The sequence below is a fragment of the Castor canadensis genome, chromosome 6 (assembly GCF_047511655.1).
Source record: "Castor canadensis chromosome 6, mCasCan1.hap1v2, whole genome shotgun sequence".
NCBI classification, from domain to species: domain Eukaryota; kingdom Metazoa; phylum Chordata; class Mammalia; order Rodentia; family Castoridae; genus Castor; species Castor canadensis.
The window spans coordinates 78,965,701-78,986,426 of record NC_133391.1 but is presented as its reverse complement, the minus strand read 5'-3'; the positions used below and the strand labels follow the sequence as shown (position 1 = coordinate 78,986,426).

At 36.5% G+C, this 20,726-nt stretch overlaps 1 protein-coding gene across 1 annotated transcript in view; it reads right to left on the bottom strand.

The window, feature by feature from the left end:
• The window catches only part of Pfdn1 (prefoldin subunit 1), a 59,065-nt gene that overhangs the window by 25,870 nt on the left and 12,469 nt on the right, over nucleotides 1-20,726 (bottom strand). The window contains exon 3 of the mRNA XM_074076891.1: nucleotides 6,392-6,476. Coding sequence (XP_073932992.1) covers nucleotides 6,392-6,476 — 85 coding nt within the window. The remainder of the gene's footprint in view (nucleotides 1-6,391; nucleotides 6,477-20,726) is intronic.

Genomic DNA, 20,726 nt, shown 5'->3' with positions numbered 1-20,726 from the left:
ACAAAGCATGAACAAGAGAAAATATTAAAAGCAGCAAAAGAGAAAAAACAAATTAACGACAATTAGATTAACAGATGACTTCTCACAGCAACAATGGAAGCCAGGTCAGTGGAATGCCATCTTTCAAAGAAAATTAAAACATACACTCTGAGCTGTGTATACAGTATTAATGAACATTTATATTCCAGACAGTAGTCTCTAAATACCATTTCCCACTAAACTGACAAAGGAGGAATTTATAAATACAAATACAGGCCCCTTCTAGTCCTTTTAGATGAGCTATACAACATTTCTCATCAACTAACTGAATAAGCGAAAGAAAAATCAGTTATAAACAGAAACTATGAACACAATTAATATGTGTGTACAAGTATGAGTGCACAGTGGGTTTCAGGCTGAAGCAGTAGTGTAGTAGTGGAAAAAGAATTGTTTCACGGAAGAGAAAGGGGTATGTGGTAGCTGACAGTGTTGAGAATACAGGTTACAGCAGTATTAGAAAGTATAGACATACTTCATTTCATTATGCTTTGCAGATACTGCATTTTCTGTAAATTGAAGACTTGTCACAACCCAGTGTCAAGCAAGTATACTGGCACCATTTTTCCAAAAACTTGTGCTTACTCCATGTCTGTGTCACATAGAAATATTTCACAATATTTCAAACTTTTTTATTATTATTGTAGCTGTGATAATCATCTACCATCAGTGATCTTAGATGCTACTATTACAATTGTTTTGGGCACCACAAAATCAAGATGGCAAATTTGATGGATACACACATGTGTTTTGAGACTGTTCCACTGAACTGACCACTCTCCCATTTCTCTCCTTCTCCTCAAGCCTCCTTACTCCACAGTAAGACACAATACTGTAATTGGCTCCATGGTGGTCTCTAGTGTTCAAGTGAAAGGAAGAGCACAACATCTCCCACGTTACATCAAAAGCTAGACATAGGCTGGTGGAGTGCCTCAAGCAGCACAAGGCCCTGAGTTCAAACTCCAGTACTTCATAGATACAGAGACAGACAAACAGCTACACATCATTCAGCTTAGTAAAGATGGACAGTGAAAGCTGAAAAAGGTCAAATGCTAGGCCTCTTGCATCAAACCACGTGAATGCAGTTTTTTTTTTTCTTTCTTCTTTCTTTCTCTCCCCCTGCCAAAGAAAAGTTTTTAAAGGAAATGAAAAATACTACTCATGGGTACATGAATAATAGAAACCAAAGCAGTATTAAATACTAATGTGGAGGACACTTTAGTGGTCTAGACAGAAGACTGAACCAGACTTAAACCAAAGCATAATCCAGAGCAGCAAGCCCATAACTCTCTTCAATTTTATGAAGACTAGAAGAGGTGAAAAAGTTGCAGAAGTTTCAATCTGGCCAGAGTTTAGTTCATAAGGTTTAAGGAATGAAGCCATCTCCATTATATAAAAGTGCAAGGTGAAGCAGTGGATGCTGATGTAGAAACTGCAACAGGTTATCCAGAAGATCTAGCTGAGATAACTGATGAAGATGGCTACACTAAACAACAGATTTTCAGTGTAGACAAAATAACCTTACACTGGAAAAAGATGCCATTTAGGACATCCACAGTTACAGAAGTCAATGTTTAACTTCAAAGCTTCAAAGAACAGGCTGACTGTCTTATGAGAGGCTAATGCTGCTACTGACTTGGACCCTTGAGAATCATACTAGACCTACTCTGTCCCTGCTCTATGGGGCAAGAAAGCCTGATGGCAGCACATCTGTTTACAACATGCTTCACTGAAGAAGTTAAGTCCACTACTGAGACCAGGGGCTCAGGAAAAGAAGGTTCCTTTCAAAATAGTACTGCTTACTGACGACATCTGGTACCCAAGAACTCTGATGAAGATGTACAAATTTAATTTTGTTTTCATGTCTGCTAACAGTATCTATTCTGTAGTCCATGGATCAAAGAGAAATTCTGATTTTAAAGTCTTGTTTAAGAAATACATTTCAAGTGGTGGCACACAACTGTAATCCTAACACTGGTGAGGTAAAAGCAGGAGGATCATGAGTTCGATGCTACCCTGGGTTACATCAAGAATCTCTGTCAAGCTGGGCGCTGTGGCTTACACCTGTAATCCTAGCTACTCAGGAGACAGACATTGGGAGGACTGAGGTTAAAAGCCCGCCCAGGCAAATAGTTCTACAAGACCCTATCTCAAAAAACTCTTCACAAAAATAGGGCTGGTGGAGTGGCTCAAGGTGAAGGCACTGAATTCAAGTCTCAGCACTACAAAACAAAACAAAACAAATCTTTGTAAAAATAAATAAAATTAATATTAAATTAAATAAATACATTCATAATGCTACAGCTGTCAGATAGTATGGCAAAGTAAACTGAAAACGTGGAAAAGATTTACCATTCTAGGTGCCATTAAGAACATTCATGGTTGAGGGGGTAAGGGGGAGAGGAAGGGGGCAGAGTGGGTGGTAAGGGAGGGGGTGGGGGCAGGGGGGAGAAATGACCCAAGCCTTGTATGCACATATGAATAATAAAAAAAAAAAAAGAAATAAAAACATGCACTCAGCTAAAAAAAAAAAACATTCATGGCTGGCAAAGTGGCTCGAGTGGTAGAGCATCAGCCTAGAAAACAAGAGACCCTAAGTTTAAACTCCACCATTGCCAAAAATAAAAAGCAATAGTCACGGTTCTGGCTCTTGATGTATAGGTATAGGTACTGCTCTTAAGCCACGTTGGTCAGAGCCTGCGCCTCCCCACTTTCCTTGAGAAGTATACTTTCCTGCTTTCACAGTCAATAAAACCCCAGCACCACCAAAACACATACAGACAACAACAAAAACCACTCATAAGTTGTAAGAGGAGGTCAAACATTAACATTATCAGAAGTTTGGAAGGAGTTGATTCCAACCCTCTTGGATGACTTTTTAGGATTCAAGATTCAGCAGTGGAAGTAACTGCAGACATGGAGGAAATATCAAGAGAACCAGAATTAGAAGTGGAGCTTGAAGATGTGACTGAACTGCTGCAATCTACAGACAACACTTTAACAAATGACTTGCTTCTTATGGCTAAGCAAAGTTGCTCCGTGAGATGAAATCTATTTCTAGTAAAGATCCTGTGGAAACTGTTACACCGACAACAAAGGATAACTTAGGATAATATATAAAAATTTACTCGATAAAGTGGCAGGGTTTGAGAAGATTGAATCTAATTCTCAAAGAAGTTCTTCTGTGGATAAAATGTTATCAAACAGCATCACATGCTACAGAGAAATCTTTCATAAAAGGAAGAGTCAATTGATGCAGCAAACTTTATTAACAAACTGCCACAGCCACCTCAACCTTAAGAAATCACGAGGCTGACCAATAATCAGCCATCGATACTAAGACCCACCTCCATCAGAAAAAAAGATTACATTAGCATATTCTAGCAATAAAGTATTTTTAAATTAAGGTATATAAATTTTAAAAGTACAATGTTACTTACTGCACACTTAACAGTGTAAGCACAGCTTTCATGCACACTTAGAAACCAAAAAAAATTTTTTATCCTTTTCAAGACATTCACTCTATTATGATCCAAATCTGCATTATCTCCACAGCACCCTTGTATTCTAAATGCAGAGATATGGGTCATGTAATAACTGAATGCTGAGGTAGGAGGAGCCACGATGGTGGGAGAAATGGAAAACAAGAAATCCAGTATGAGCCAAGTGCCAGTGGAGTGGCTCATGCCTGTAATTCTAACCACTTGGGAGGCTGAGGTCAGGAGGATCAACATTCAAGACCAGCCCAAACAGTTATGAAATCCCATTTCCAAAATAACCAGAGCAAAATGGACTGGAGGTGTGGCTTTAAGAACACACAAAGCAATATAGAGACTACTTTGCAAGAGTGAAGCCCTGAGTTCAAACTTCAGTTCCACAGAAAAAAAAAAGAAAGAAATCCAATATAAACTAGATTTCTATCACTAAACCCAAAAGATAACTGTCAAATGTTTAAAAAAAAAAAGTATATATGGCATCATTTCTCTTTACTTAAAAGAGCTGTATATATGTAAACATGAAAGTACTTAATATGAAGAAAGTTTGGAATGATACACACCAAACTGTATAGCTGACATGTGAAAGTACACAGAGAAAAGGTCCTATTTTCATTGTTTACTTTTTGTTTGACTTTTTCTTTTTTTAGAGCATTTGTTTTTATAATAAAAATAACATGTAAAATTAAAAATTAAAAAGAAAATAAACAAAATAACTCCCTAAAATAGAGGCAAGAGTTTAACCCTACTTGTTTTTTGTAGCATTAATTAGCATTTCAAAACAAGTACCAATAGACAACTAATTTGTTTCTATTACATGAAAGCTATCAGAATACTCCAGCAGTATTTGAGAGATTCCATGAAAGGAAACTTTTGGAAAATAAATTTCCTAATATTCACCAGAAGTGAGTAGTATGCTAAAATTATGAACTGCAGTAATTTTACCTTGATAATTTGTTAATTATAAAAGTTGACGTACACTTGTTGAATTTAATCAACACAGAGATTATTAAAAAAATCACTGTATCCCCATGCCCCATCTAATTTCCTTAGTCATCGGTATTAACAATTTAATATATAGCCTTACATATCATTTTTAATATCCATACAGACTTTGGTTTTGTTTTTTTGTGTCCATAAAAACAGAACTATATAAAATGACTTTGCACCTTGCTACTTATTCATCAGTACAATTTTAAAATATATTTACCTAGTTGTAAAAACCCATTTTTTTTTTTTACCTACATAGAATTTCAGTTTTATTTGGGTTTTTCAAGATACTTTTGTTACTTATGAATGAAAACAAAACAGAATATAAAATTTACTCTAAAACAGCTGGGCAGGATAAAAATAGGATACAACCACCAACTGGTTACTACAGGATAACAGGTTTGCCCTTACTAGGTTTTTTGTTTGTTTACTTTTTTAGATTTTGTTTTACAATGCATATTTCTAAGCTACAAATCTATCATCAAGATTGTTTAAGTTATCAGTAGTCAAACAAAAATAAGCCTAAGAAACCCAAGACACTACAATGCTTCTAGGCTATGTCAAGTCAGTGCCCCTGAAAACTCCCCAGAGACTAAAAAGGGTGTCTATGCAATGCAATAGAGGACTGAGTCAGACTCTAAAGCACTGCTTCAAATAGTACTAACAGAAATGAGATAAAGTGACCTATGAAGTCATAGTGTATCCACCCCCATCTTAAGAAATCTTAGTCCCTAAGAAATAATAACCAATTCTTTGTCCAATCAAACTTCTACTATATACAGGACGGACCTTTCACCAAAAAACAAAAAGAATACCCTATCAGATTCTTAATGTGTAAGGAAAATATAATAATAAACTCCAATTTCCTAAAGATTTACTAATTAATATTTTTTTGGCAGTACTGTAGTTTGAACTTCGGGCCTCGCACTTGCTAGGCAGGCACTCTACCACTTCAGCCACTGCACCAGCCCTACCTACTTATTTTTACTTATCATCTTTTACTCTAGATTTTAAAAATGTGAGCTGGGTGCTACTGGCTCATGTCTATAATCCTAGCTACTTGGGAGGCTGAGATCAGGAGAATTGAGGTTCAAGGCCAGCCTGGGCAAATAGTTCATGAGACCCCCCCCCATCTCCAAAAATAACCAGAGCAAAATGAAATGGAGTGTGGCTCAACAGTGGAGCTCCTGACTTTGTGAGCACCTACTTCATAAGCACCAAGCCCTGAGTTCAAACCCCAATCTCACCAAAAAAAAGTGTTTTTCCTTATTGGAGGACCAACCATCAAACAGTTACAGTTACAGTTATAGCAGCTTGTCTAGAACTCAATCTAGGTTAAAGGAAATAGAACGTGTAAAAAAGACCCTATACCAAGATCCTTTTAACAACCATTATCATCACTTACTTTCCTGCTGATCCACCACAATCTACTAACAATCCAATTCTTGGACTGAAGAATAAACCTACCAAACATAACAAAGTTGACCACTGCATGACTACTGTGATGTTTAAATATGCATTGCTCTTTTGCTTATGATTTTTTAAGAAACAGACTTGACTATTCAAAGGCAATGATGAAAATATATTCAGATTAACAGCATCCGATTTTTAAAATTACCCACCATTACAAAAAGGAGACTTTCTGTTTTTGTTTTGTTTTATACATTGCCATGAATATTGACTGCTTCATGGCTCTAACATAATTAGACAAATTAGACAAAACAAAAAGATGACATGAACCCTGTTAAGGCACATATTTTCACTTAATAAGACACAGAAGGGTTACTACTTTTTCCTAAAAGTTGATTGCTATTGTCAATATTACTTTTTCCTAAAAGTTGATTGCTATTGTCAATATTACTCAAACTTACCTCTAGTTCTTTAATTTTTTCTTCTGCTATTTTCTGTTTCTCTAACAACTGACTGTGAATTACCTCCTTGGATTGAAGAATAAACCTATAAAACATAAGAAAGTTGAAAATTAAGCTACATGAGCTCTGTATTCACCAAAATCAAGTATCACAAATTGTATACTAAGAAAACTAACAAGATTATCTCTCAATTCAGGACAAATAAAATACACTGTTATATTAATTTGATAAACTTAGGAGACCACCACATGTTTTAAGTCTTCTTGGCTGAAGGAATAAATGAGTACTTTCTTCTTTCTTACAGAGAATCAGGTTTCAAGTAGATTCACAGGTAGAAACAAGGCCATTAAAAAAAAAAAATCTATCATAGACTAAGAGAAAAGTCAATATATAAACAATAAAAATCTCTCAAAACATTTTTTCAATTACCTAATTTAACTTTATCTAGATTTTTTTAAATAATATTTGTAAATTGGAGCTTCCCTCTTTTTTTTTTTCTTTCCTCTTTTGGTAACAGCAGTTAACTCATGACCTTTTAAAGCCACAATCAAGTACTATGTTAAGATCAATGCATTAGTGTTTACATGAGTTCCTCACACAAAAAGCACTGTATAAGCCCTAGGTTTTCTTTTATTATTATTTCCAGATTGTATAATACCTCTGAAAAGCCCAAAATACACAAGTGGAAAATTTCAACGTTTTCCATTTTATAATCAAGCACATTATTTACCAATGATTAGGGTGGAAATAAGGGGAAGCTTTAAAACTTAACACTGAATCTGCTTTGTGTTCATAACTCTTGCTGCAGGGAAAGGAAGAACAGTTTTATTGCTGCAAGTAAGTGAACTGAAGTATCTGCCTTCCACTAGCGGCAAGGGGAAACCCTAATTATTCAGGCCTCTTTCAGGATTGGCTAACTAGGCCAAAATAGATTTCAATTAAAGATTATAGCTAATTAAGAAGAAAATTACTTCTCTTTACTCTTAAAATTCAGCAACAGAGAGCTAAATATCACCTCTTAACATGAAAGCCAACAAGCCAAGGCAGCAATATGCAATTCTCTCTGCCAACACCAGAAAACAACACTGTGCCCAGGTAGCCTCAACAAGAGGGTCTGTCAATCATAGATATAAGCAAGACAAGTAAAAAGAAACCCAAAAGGGCCTGGTGCCAGTGTTTCACACCTATAGTCTTAGCTGCTTGAGACTGGGAGGATCAAGGTTTGAGGCCAGCCCAGGCAAAGAGTTCAAGAGACTCTACCTCCAAAATAACCAGAGCAAAATGAAGTGGAGGTGTGGCTCAGGCAGTTAAGCACCTGCTTTGCAAATGCAAAGCTCTTAGTTCAAACCCCAGTACTAAAAAAGAAAGAAAGAGAGACCAAAAGGACAACTGGCTAAGTCCCGGGAGGAAACCTTTTTCCTTCTTTATGAATACACCTTGTCACACATGTTAACACAATCTGATGAACTTCTCTTTTCACTCCACTAACTAGTAAGCCACACTCCTGAGGTAGCCAGCCCAGATAACTGAACTGATGAGCTTAGTCACCAGTAAGTCACTTGAACTTTCGTAAAAACTTTATACATATTATGTACTAGAACAATTCCCCACATTCATGTAAAATGATTGATTTTAGGTCTTTTCCTATAGAACATTTCATATCTAAAATATTCTTACTGGGTTCAAGAGACAGGTGCTATTTTGAATAAGACTATGATACACAGAATATCTATCTCAGAATTAAGTCATGCTAGTATTTGAGAAAAGTTGTTTGCGACACTACTGGTCCAAGAGTTGCCAATTATGTCATTATATGCAAAGTTTTACTAAGAAAGTCTTTTAGCTCGTGAAGTTGCTTAAGCATTAGAGTAACTGCCTTACAAGTGTGAGGCCCTGAGTTCAAACCCCACTACCACCAAAAACAAAAGTCTTGTAGTCATTCAAGTAATTTTCAAAGTAATATATACATTTTTTAAATAGCATTGATTGCTGGCCAATGAGTAGTAATCTCACATAATAGATCATCAGACATCATCTTTATTAGTGTCTGGGAAAATTTCAAAGCTAAGATTAGAGGTCAAGTCATTACTTACATGGCCTTTAAAAAGAAAGTATCTGAACAGATACTAAATACCCTGAGCAAAAATAAAATTACTAGAAAGCAAGAACACTCAACAACAAAAACATGTTTTTCCATGACCACATATCCCTGAGGCAGTTATACTGGACTGTGCCAACTTCAAAGGTCAGAGGCTGGCCAACCTACTACTATAAGCCTAACATAGGGCTGGGGGCACGGCTCAAGTAGTAGAGCACTAGCCTAACAAGTGCAAGGTCCTGAGTTCAATCCCCAGTATCAAAAAAAAAAAACAAACAAACCTTATCTGTTGTTTTGAAAAGCATGCTATATGGAAAGAAAAGACCATGATAATATGAGTCTTATAAAAAAATATTATGTACAAAGTTTCTCAAAATAGATAATCTCACAGAGATCCTACCTGATTGTTTATGGAAAAGTCAAATGGAAGAAAAAGGATTCTGGAGTTCTAAATGTGCCACAAAGGAAAAATAAACTATGAAGAGGAAACACATCCTCATATAACAAATGATAGGCCTATAATGTGCTTAGAATACCCAGGATTAAATAAACTGGATTAGAGTCCGTGCTTTGCAAAAAGCCTCTATTTTCACCTGGAAATCAATGACCTGTGGCCCTATACTGTCAACTCTCAGGGACTTGTGCTCAGCTATATTATTTCCTCATTTATTTGTAATGATGCCACCTGAAAATCATACTTCTCTGTTTTTGCTTATAGAAGACTGTGTTCTATATCATCCTGCAGGCTGATACATGACTTCCACTTTCTTATAACTCAGTATGAGTCAAAAGTGTTGTTCATCTGCTCAAAACACAATCCAGGACTAGTGGCAATGTTGTCTTTGGGTACACTTCCAAACGTTTGTCACCTGGACATATGTTATTCAGAAACAACAAAATGCTTGTGACTATACTTTGTTTGAATGGGAAACTTTAACAGATACCCCCAATAGTCTTCATGATTAAAAGCAAAGGAAAGGATATAAAAAAAAAATAATAAAAATTAAAAAAAAAAAACATTTTGCTGAGCTAACACAAAGGAAGAATTCCACTGAAATAAGGAATGCAGGAATAGCAAGGTAGCAGGATATAAAATCAACATAGAAAAATCATTAGCATTTCTATACACTAACAATGAGCAAACAGAAAAAGAATGTATGAAAACAATTCCATTTACAATAGCCTCAAAAAAAATCAAATACCTAGGTGTAAACCTAACAAAAGATGTGAAAGACCTCTACAAGGAAAACTATACACTTCTGAAGAAAGAGATTGAGGAAGACTATAGAAAGTGGAGAGATCTCCCATGCTCATGGATTGGTAGAATCAACATAGTAAAAATGTCTATACTCCCAAAAGTAATCTACATGTTTAATGCAATTCCCATCAAAATTCCAATGACATTCATCAAAGAGATTGAAAAATCTACTGTTAAATTTATATGGAAACACAAGAGGCCACAAATAGCCAAGGCAATACTCAGTCAAAAGAACAATGCAGGAGGTATCACAATACCTGACTTCAAACTATATTACAAAGCAATAATAATAAAAACAGCATGGTACTGGCACAAAAACAGACATGAAGACCAGTGGAACAGAATAGAGGATCCAGATATGAAGCCACACAACTATAAGCAACTTATCTTTGACAAAGGAGCTAAAAATATACGATGGAGAAATAGCAGCCTCTTCAACAAAAACTGCTGGGAAAACTGGTTAGCAGTCTGCAAAAAACTGAAACTAGATCCATGTATATCACCCTATACCAAGATTAACTCAAAATGGATCAAGGATCTTAATATCAGACCACAAACTCTTAAGTTGATACAAGAAAGAGTAGGAAATACTCTGGAGTTAGTAGGTATAGGTAAGAACTTTCTCAATGAAACCCCAGCAGCACAGCAACAAGAGATAGCATAGATAAATGGGACCTCATAAAACTAAAAAGCTTCTGTTCATCAAAAGAAATGGTCTCTAAACTGAAGAGAACACCCACAGAGTGGGAGAAAATATTTGCCAACTATACATCAGACAAAGGACTGATAACCAGAATATACAGGGAACTTAAAAAACTAAATTCTCCCAAAACTAATGAACCAATAAAGAAATGGGCACGTGAACTAAACAGAACTTTCTCAAAAGAAGAAATTCAAATGGCCAGAAAACACATGAAAAAATGCTCACCATCTCTAGCAATAAAGGAAATGCAAATTAAAACCACACTAAGATTCCACCTCACCCCTGTTAGAATAGCCATCATCAGCAACACCACCAACAACAGGTGTTGGCGAGGATGCGGGGAAAAAGGAACCCTCTTACACTGTTGGTGGGAATGTAGACTAGTACAACCACTCTGGAAAAAAATTTGGAGGCTACTTAAAAAGCTGGACATCGATCTACCATTTGATCCAGCAATACCACTCTTGGGGATATACCCAAAAGACTGTTACTCCAGAGACACCTGCACATCCATGTTTATTGCGGCACTATTCACAATAGCCAAGTTATGGAAACAGCCAAGATGCCCCAGCACTGACGAATGGATTAAGAAAATGTGGTATCTATACACAATGGAATTTTATGCAGCCATGAAGAAGAACGAAATGTTATCATTCGCTGGTAAATGGATGGAATTGGAGAACATCATTCTGAGTGAGGTTAGCCTGGCTCAAAAGACCAAAAATCGTATGTTCTCCCTCATATGTGGACATTAGATCAAGGGCAAACACAACAAGGGGATTGGACTATGAGCACATGATAAAAGCAAGAGCACACAAGGGAGGGGTGAGGATAGGTAAGACACCTAAAAAACTAGCTAGCATTTGTTGCCCTTAATGCAGAGAAACTAAAGCAGATACCTTAAAGCAACTGAGGCCAATAGGAAAAGGGGACCAGGAACTAGAGAAAAGGTTAGATTAAAAAGAATTAACCTAGAAGGTAACACCCACGCACAGGAAATCAATGTGAGTCAATGCCCTGTATAGCTATCCTTATCTCAACCAGCAAAACCCCTTGTTCCTTCCTATTATTGCTTATACTCTCTCTACAACAAAATTAGAGATAAGGGCAAAATAGTTTCTGCTGGGTATTGAGGGGGGGAGCGGGAGGGGGTGGAGTGGGTGGTAAGGGAGGGGGTAGGGGCAGGGGGGAGAAATAAACCAAGCCTTGTATGCACATATGAATAATAAAAGAAAAATGAAAAAAAAAAAAAGGAATGCAGGAATTAAGAAAGGATAAAATGGGCTTTTACCCTGAACATTTCTTCTGAAAGACTGGAGACCTTGAGCATCTGCACTGGCACAGAAACAGGAAATAAAACCAAGAGGCATCCAAAAGTGAGGATGTGGGACTGGTGGAATGGCTCAAGTAGTAGAGCACCTGCCTAGCAAGTGTGAGGCCCTGAGTTCAAACCCCAGTGCCAGCAAAAAAATAAATAAATAAATAAATAAATAAATAAATAAAGTGAAGATGCTTTAAGGAAAATCTATTAAAGGAAGGCTCCCAAAGGATTCTACCTTCAGCTTGTAAGTGATAAAGAAATAAATTTACCTCTGAGAAGGGCACAATAAAACTTTATATCTTAGGAGTATGTCCCCTAAGAATGAGAATAAATAACCAAGTCAGACATGTCACACACCTTCTGAATCCCAGCATTCAGAAGTCTGAGGTAGGAGGATTGAGAGTTAGAGGCCAGCCGTGGGCTACATAGGGAGAAATTGCCTAAAAAAAGTACAAATAGCCAGATGCTGGTGGCTCACGCCTGTACTCCTACCTACTCAGGAGGCAGAGATCAGGAGGATCACAGTTCGAAGCCAGCCTGGGCAAATAGTTCAAGAGGCCCTATCTCAAAAAAAAAAAAAGAAAGAAAGAAAAAAAGAAAAAAGTCACAAAAAAGGGCTGGTGGAGCAGCTCAAGGTACAGACACTAAGTTCAAACCCCAGTACTTCAAAAAAAAAAAAGGAATGAATAACCAGAAGCTGTCTCTTAGGGTTGTAGTCCAAATTCAACCAACTATATGGTCCAGAAAATCTTAAGCTCAAATTTTAATTTACAGTGTTACTAGTTAGATGGGTGGCAAAATTTAGACAAACTGGAAGGTGAGTTAATAAAAATTAATTTAGACAAACTGGAAGATGAGTTAATAAAAATTAACTGAACTAGAAATTTGGAGGTTGAAGCAGGAGGATTTTGAGTTCAAGGATAGCCTGCACTACATAGTGAGACTCTGTCTCAAAAAACCAAATAAGTCAGTAAATAAATAAATAAATAAGAAATTCAAGCAAATAAAAGTTGAGTTTATTTTGGTAAAAATACACCATAAGGAATGTTTAAGGTAGTACTTCCATCAAGGAGTATAACACACAAATCAATAATGTAATATACCACATCAACAGAATGAAAGCTAGAAATCATATGAACACATCAAAGTCATCTCAACAGATGCAATTAAAGTATTCAATAGCTGGTAGAGTGGCTCCAGTGGTAAGAGTGACTGCCTAGCAAGGATGAAGCCCTGAGTTCAAACCCCAGTGCCACCAAAAAGCATTCAATAAATCCAACATTCTTTCATGATAAAACCCCTGAACAAATTAGATGCAGAGGGGTCAGTTGTACCTTAACATAAAAGGCTATCTATGACAAACCCACAGCCAGCATCATACTAAATGGGGAAAAGCTGAAGGTATTTCCTCTAAGATCAAGAAAAACACAAGGATATCCACTCTCACCACTGTCATTCAGTATAACACTGGAAGTTTTCACTAGAGCAATCAGACAAGAGAAAGAAATAAAAGGCACAAAAATAGAAAGGAAGGAAGTCAAGCCTACAATGGTGGCTCATGCCACAGTCCCACTAGTTAGTAGGATGAGGCAAGAGAAATCACTTGAGTCGAGGAGTTTGCGATTAGCCTGAGCAACACAGCAACACTCCACCTAAATAAATAAGTAAATAAAATTGTTAAAAGGAAGGAAGTCAAACTATTCCTGTTTGTAGATTACATGATTCTATGCATAGAAAAACCTAAAGACTCTACCAAAAGGCTACTAGAACTGATAATTTAGTAAAGTAGCAGGATACAAAATCAATATACAAAAATCAGTAGCTTTTGGACTGGGGTCTGTAGCTCAGTGGTGAGTGCTTGCTTGACCTGAGTAAGATCCTGGATTCGATATTCACCACCACATAAAAAAAAAAAATAGCTTTTTTTATATACCGAAAACAAATTTGATGAGAAAGAAATCATGAAAGTAAACCTACTCACAATAGCTACAAAAATAAAATGTTTAGGAATAAACTTAATCAAGGAAGTGAAAGCTCTCTACAATGAAAATTACAAAACACTGATGCAAGAAGTTGAAGAAATATAAAAAATGAAAAGCTCTCCCATATTCATGAATTGGAAGAATTAATATTGTTAAAATGTTCATATTACACAAAGCAATACATAGGTTTAATGCAACCCCCATCAAAATGCCAGTAAGTCTTCACAGAACTAGAAAAAAAAAACCCTAAAATTCATACAGATGCAAAAAACATCGCAAATAGCTAACGTGATCTTGAACAGAAAGAACAAAACTGGAGGCAATTCCTGATTTCACAACAAACCACTGTATCAGGACAGCATGGTATTGGCATAAAAAAAGACTTATAGAACAATGGAACAGAATACAGATTCCAGAAATAAACTCATCTATCTATAATTAGCTAAGGCGCTAAAAACATACATTAGAGAAAGGATAGCCTCTTCAATAAATGGGTCTGGAAAAACTGAATATCCACATGCTGAATACTGAAACCTGACCCTTATCTCTCACCTGCTACAAAAATCAACTCAAAGTGGATCAAAGATCTACAAGACATTGTTACAGAAGATGACTTTCTGGATAGGACCCCAAAAGCAGAGAAAACAAAAGCAAAAATTGACAAATGGGATTACATAAAATTAAAAGCATTTCTATAGCAAAGGAAACAATCAACAAAGTAAAGAGACATACTACAGAATGGAGAAAATAACTGCTAACTCATCTGACAGTTCCTGATAGTATATAAGGAACTCAAAAAGCTTCAACAAGAAAAAAAGCAAGAAACACAATTTAAAAGTGAACAAATGTGGGAGAGAGAAGTGTCCCAAACAATGTATACACATGTAAGTAAATGTAAAAACGATAAAAAAAAAAATTGAAAAAAAAATGAACAAATTTGTCGGGCATGGTGGCTCATGCCTATAATCCTAGCTACTCAGAAGAAGATCACAGTTGGAGTCCAGACCATGCAAAAAGTTCTTGAGATCCCATCTGGCCAAATAGCTGGGCATGTTTGCTCATATCTATGATTCCAGCTACACTGGAAATAGAAACCCTATCCCCCAAAAAAACTAAAAGCAGAAAGACCTGGGGAGGCATGGCTCAAGCGTTAAGAATGCCTGCCTATTAAGTGTGAAGTTCTGAGTTCAAACCCTAGTACTGTCAAAAAAAAAAAAAGAAAGTATTACAATATACTACTAAATAAAAAGAAAAAAAAAAGGACTAGTGACCTGAATTGACACTTTTCAAAAGAAGAAGTACAAATAGCCAATAAATACATGAAAAACATGCTTAATGTAATTAGCCATCACAGAAATGCAAATCATCTCATCACGACACAGAATGGCTATTATCACAAAAACAAAAAATAATAAATACCAGTGAGGATGTGGAGGGAAAAAAAGAGCTCTTATTCACTGTAAGTAGGAATGTAAATTAGTACAGCAATTATGGAGGTATCCAAAACATTAAAAATAAGCTAGCCACAGTGGTACATGCCTGTAGTACCAGCATTTGTGAGTCTGAGGCAGGGGAAATCTCAAGTTCAAAGTCAGCCTGGGATACATGGCAGACCTTGTCTCAAGAAATAGAGAGAGAAAGAGAGAGAGAAAGAGAAAATAGCTGGGTGAGGTGGCACATGCAGTAAGCCCAGCAACTTGGGAGGTGTAAGTAGGAGGACTGTAGTCTGAGATCAGCCTGGGCAAAAGCATGAAACCCCAAAAAATTAAAGAGCAAAAGGACTAGGGTCAGCCGGGCACCAGCGGCTCACACCTGTAATCCTAGCTATTTGGTAGGCTGAGATCAGGAGAATCACAGTTGAGGCCAGCCCAGGGAAGTAATTCGACAGACACCATTTCTAAAATAACCAGAGCAAAATGGACTGCAAGGGTGGCTCAAGCAGTAGAGTACCTGCTTTGCCAATGTGAAGCCCTGAGTTCAAACCTCAGCCCCCACAAAAAAAAAAGGACTGGGGCGTACCTCAAGTGGTAGAGCACTTGCCTAGCAAGCATGAGGCCCTGAGTTCAATTCCTAACATCACCAAAAAAATAAAAAGAATATAAATAGATCATGTCATTCAGCTATCCCACTTCCTGGTATATATCCAAAGGATATATTATCTGCATACCTGTTATTGTTATTAATGTGGCACTGGTCATAATAGCTAAGATATGAAATCAGCCTCTACACCCATCAACAGATGCATGGATAAAGAAAATGTAATACATATATACAATGGAGTATAAGCCACAAAGGAGAATTAAATACTATCATTTATAGCAAAATAGATGGATCTAGGGGTCATTAAGTGAAATAAGCCCAAACACAGAAAAACAAGTACAACATATTCTTTCTCACATGTGGACGCTAAAAAAACATCAATCTGAAAGTATGTGATCACTAGAGAATGAAAGTGTGTAGAGGAGGGATGTTAGGAAAAAAGTGATTAGACTTCGCCAGTACACAATATATACATGTATGAAAATACCACACAGAACCCAATTAATATGTACAATTAATAATGTGTTAAAATTTTTATTTACATTTTTTAAATAGGGTATAACATATGGCAACTTACAAAGAAATGAAAAACAGTGGAAATAGTATAAAGATGAATATAACTGATATACTTGTCCCACAATGATAATAAAAAATATCATTAAAAAATGGTGGGAACATGTCATTGGGGTAATTTAAATCCATGTTTCTGGGTCACTATCACTCATATTTGGCTCAGAATAAACTACTTCCTTAGTTCCTTTAAAAAAACAAAATGGTTGGCAGACTATGGTTCACAGACCAATCCAGTCATGCTCACTTGTATATGTGATGCCACTGAGCCACTTTCTTACTACAAAAGGCAGAATTAAGACAGTTTGACAGAGATCATATGACCAGCAAAGCCAAAAATAACTATTATCTGGTCTATTTTTTTAAAAAACTGCTTGCCAATCCCTGATCTAAAGCAAAAGCAGCCGGGAGTCAGTGGCTCACACTTGTAATCCTAGCTTCTCAGGAGATAAGAGATCAGGAGGATCTTGGTTTGAAGCCAGCCCAGGCAATTAGTTCTCAAGACCCTATCTCGGAAAAAAACCTTCACCAAAAAAGGGTGGCGGATTCTTCAAGGGATTCTGCACACAGAAAGTGAAACCCAACTTGACCATGAAAAGACAGGCAGCACCAAACCACAGGAAAAGAAAAAGCAAGAAAGTAGAGAGTAACCTCAATTTAGGTACACACAATCAAACCTTCTAACAACTAAGACAACTAAATGACAGGAATCACCACATACCTATCAGTACTAACACTTAATGTTAACGGATTTAATTCACCCATCAAAAGGCACTGTTTCACGAAATGGATTAAAAAGGAAGATCCAACAATTTGTTGCTTACAGGAGACCCATCTCACCGAAAGAAATAAGCATAGGCTTAGGATGAAAGACTGGAAGAAGATTTACCAAGCCAATGGCCCCCAAAAACAGACAGGAGTAGCAATACTTATCTCTGACAAAGTAGACTTCAAAACTACATTGATCAATCGAGATAAAGAAGGACATTCCATACTAATAAAAGGGAAAATAGACCAAAAGGAAATAATAATCATCAATCTGTATGCACCCAATGTCAACGCACCCAATTTCATCAAACATACCCTGAAAGACCTAAAAGCATATATTAACGCCAACACAGTGGTTGTGGGAGACTTTAACACCCCCATTATCATCAATAGATAGGTGATCCAAACAAAAAATCAATAAAGAAATCCTAGATCTAAAATATACAATAGATCAAATGGACCTACTTGATATCTACTGAACATTTCATCCAACTTCTACACAATATACATTCTTCTCAGCAGCCCATGGAACCTTCTCCAAAAAGATCATATCCTAGGGCACAATGCAAGCTTCAGCAAATATAAGAAAATAGAAATTATACCATGCATACTATCTGATCACAATTCAGTAAAAGGAGAACTCAACAACAAAAGTCAAGACAAAAAACATGCAAACAGCTGGAAACTAAATAACTCATTACTTAATGAACAATGGATCATCGATGAAATAAAAGAGGAAATTAAAAAGTTCCTGGAAGTCAATGAAAATGAAAACACAACCTACCAGAACCTATGGGACACAGCAAAGGCAGTCCTGAGAGGAAAGTTTATAACCATGAATACATATATTAAAAAGACTGAGAGATCCCAAATCAATGACTTAATGATACATCTCAAGCTCCTAGAAAAACAAGAACAAGCAAATCCCAAAACAAATAGAAGGAGAGAAATAATAAAAATAAGAGTTGAAATCAACTAAATAGAAACCAAAAAAACCATACAAAGAATTAATGAAACACAAAGTTGGTTCTTTGAAAAAATAAACAAGATCGACAGACCGCTGGCAAACCTGACTAAAATGAGGAGAGAAAAAACCCAAATTGGTAGAATCAGAAATGCAAAAGGGGAGATAATAACAAACACCATGGAAGTCCAGGAAATCATCAGAGACTACTTTGAGAACCTATATTCAAATAAATTTGAAAATCTTAAAGAAATGGACAGATTTCTAGATACATATGAGCATCCAAAACTGAACCAAGAGGAAATTAATCACCTGAATAGATCTATAACACAAAATGAAATTGAAGCAGCAATCAAGAGTCTCCCCAAAAAGAAAAGTCCAGGACCTGATGGATTCTCTGCTGAATTCTATCAGACCTTTAAAGAACTGATACCAACCCTCTTTAAACTGTTCCACAAAATAGAAAGGGAAGGAAAATTGCCAAACACATTTTATGAAGCCAGTATTACACTTATCCCAAAACCAGGCAAAGACACCTCCAAAAAGGAGAACTATAGGCCAATCTTCTTAATGAACATTGATGCAAAAATCCTCAACAAAATAATGGCAAACCGAATTCAACAACACATCAAAAAGATTATTCACCATGACCAAGTAGGCTTTATCCCAGGGATGCATGGGTGGTTCAACATACGAAAATCAATAAACGTAATAAACTACATTAACAGAAGTAAAGACAAAAACCACTTGATCATCTCAATAGATACAGAAAAAGCCTTTGATAAGATCCAACACCATTTCATGATAAAAGCTCTAAGAAAACTAGGAATAGAAGGAAAGTACCTCAACATTATAAAAGCTATATATGACAAACCTACAGCCAGCATTATACTCAATGGAGAAAAACTAAAACCATTCCCTCTAAGATCAGGAACCAGACAAGGATGCCCACTATCTCCACTCCTATTCAACATAGTACTGGAATTCCTAGCCAGAGCAATTAGGCATGAAGAAGGAATAAAAGGTATACAAATAGGTAAAGAAACTGTCAAAATATCCCTATTTGCAGACGACATGATCCTATACCTTAAAGACCCAAAAAACTCTACTCAGAAGCGTCTAGACATCATCAATAGCTACAGCACGGTAGCAGGATATAAAATCAACATAGAAAAATCATTAGCATTTCTATACACTAACATTGAGCAAACTGAAAAAGAATGTATGAAAACAATTCCATTTACAATAGCCTCAAAAAAAATCAAATACCTAGGTGTAAACCTAACAAAAGATGTGAATGACCTCTACAAGGAAAACTATAAACTTCTGAAGAAAGAGATTGAGGAAGACTATAGAAAGTGGAGAGATCTCCCATGCTCATGGATTGGTAGAATCAACATAGTAAAAATGTCTATACTTCCAAAAGTAATCTACATGTTTAATGCAATTCCCATTAAAATTCCAATGACATTCATTAAAGAGATCGAAAAATCTACGGTGAAATTTATATGGAAACACAAGAGGCCACAAATAGCCAAGGCAATACTCAGTCAAAAGAACAATGCAGGAGGTATCACAATACCTGACTTCAAACTATATTACAAAGCAGTAACAATAAAAACAGCATGGTACTAGCACAAAAACAGACATGAAGACCAGTGGAACAGAATACAGGACCCAGATATGAAGCCACACAACTATAACCAACTTGTCTTTGACAAAGGAGCTAAAAATATACGATAGAGAAAAGACAGCCTCATCAACAAAAACTGCTGGGAAAACTGGTTAGCAGTCTGCAAAAAACTGAAACTAGATCCATGTGTATCACCCTATACCAGTATTAACTCAAAATGGATCAAGGATCTTAGTATCAGACCCCAAACTCTAAAGTTGATACAGGAAAGAGTAGGAAATACTCTGGAGTTAGTAGATATAGGCAAGAACTTTCTCAACGAAACCCCAGCAGCACAGCAACTAAGAGATAGCATAGATAAATGGGACCTCATAAAACTAAAAAGCTTCTGTTCATCAAAAGAAGTGGTCTCTACACTGAAGAGAACACCCACAGAGTGGGAGAAAATATTTGCCAGCTACACATCAGACAAAGGACTGATAACCAGAATATATAGGGAACTTAAAAAACTAAATTCTCCCAAAACTAATGAACCAATAAAGAAATGGGCAAGTGGGGAGAGGGAGGGGGAGGAGTGGATGGTAAGGGAGGGGGTGGGGGCAGGGGGGAGAAATGAACCAAGCCTTGTATGCACATATGAATAATAAAAGAAAAATTGAAAAAAAAAAAAAGAAATGGGCAAGTGAACTAAACAGAACTTTCTCAAAAGAAGAAATTCAAATGGCCAAAAAACACATGAAAAAATGCTCACCATCTCTAGCAATAAAGGAAATGCAAATTAAAACCACACTAAGATTCCACCTCACCCCTGTTAGAATAGCCATCATTAGCAACACCACCACCAACAGGTGTTCGCGAGGATGCAGGGAAAAAGGAACCCTCATACACTGTTGGTGGGAATGTAAACTAGTACATCCACTCTGGAAAAAAATTTGGAGGCTACTCAAAACACTAAACATTGATCTACCATTTGATCCAGCAATACCACTCTTGGGGAT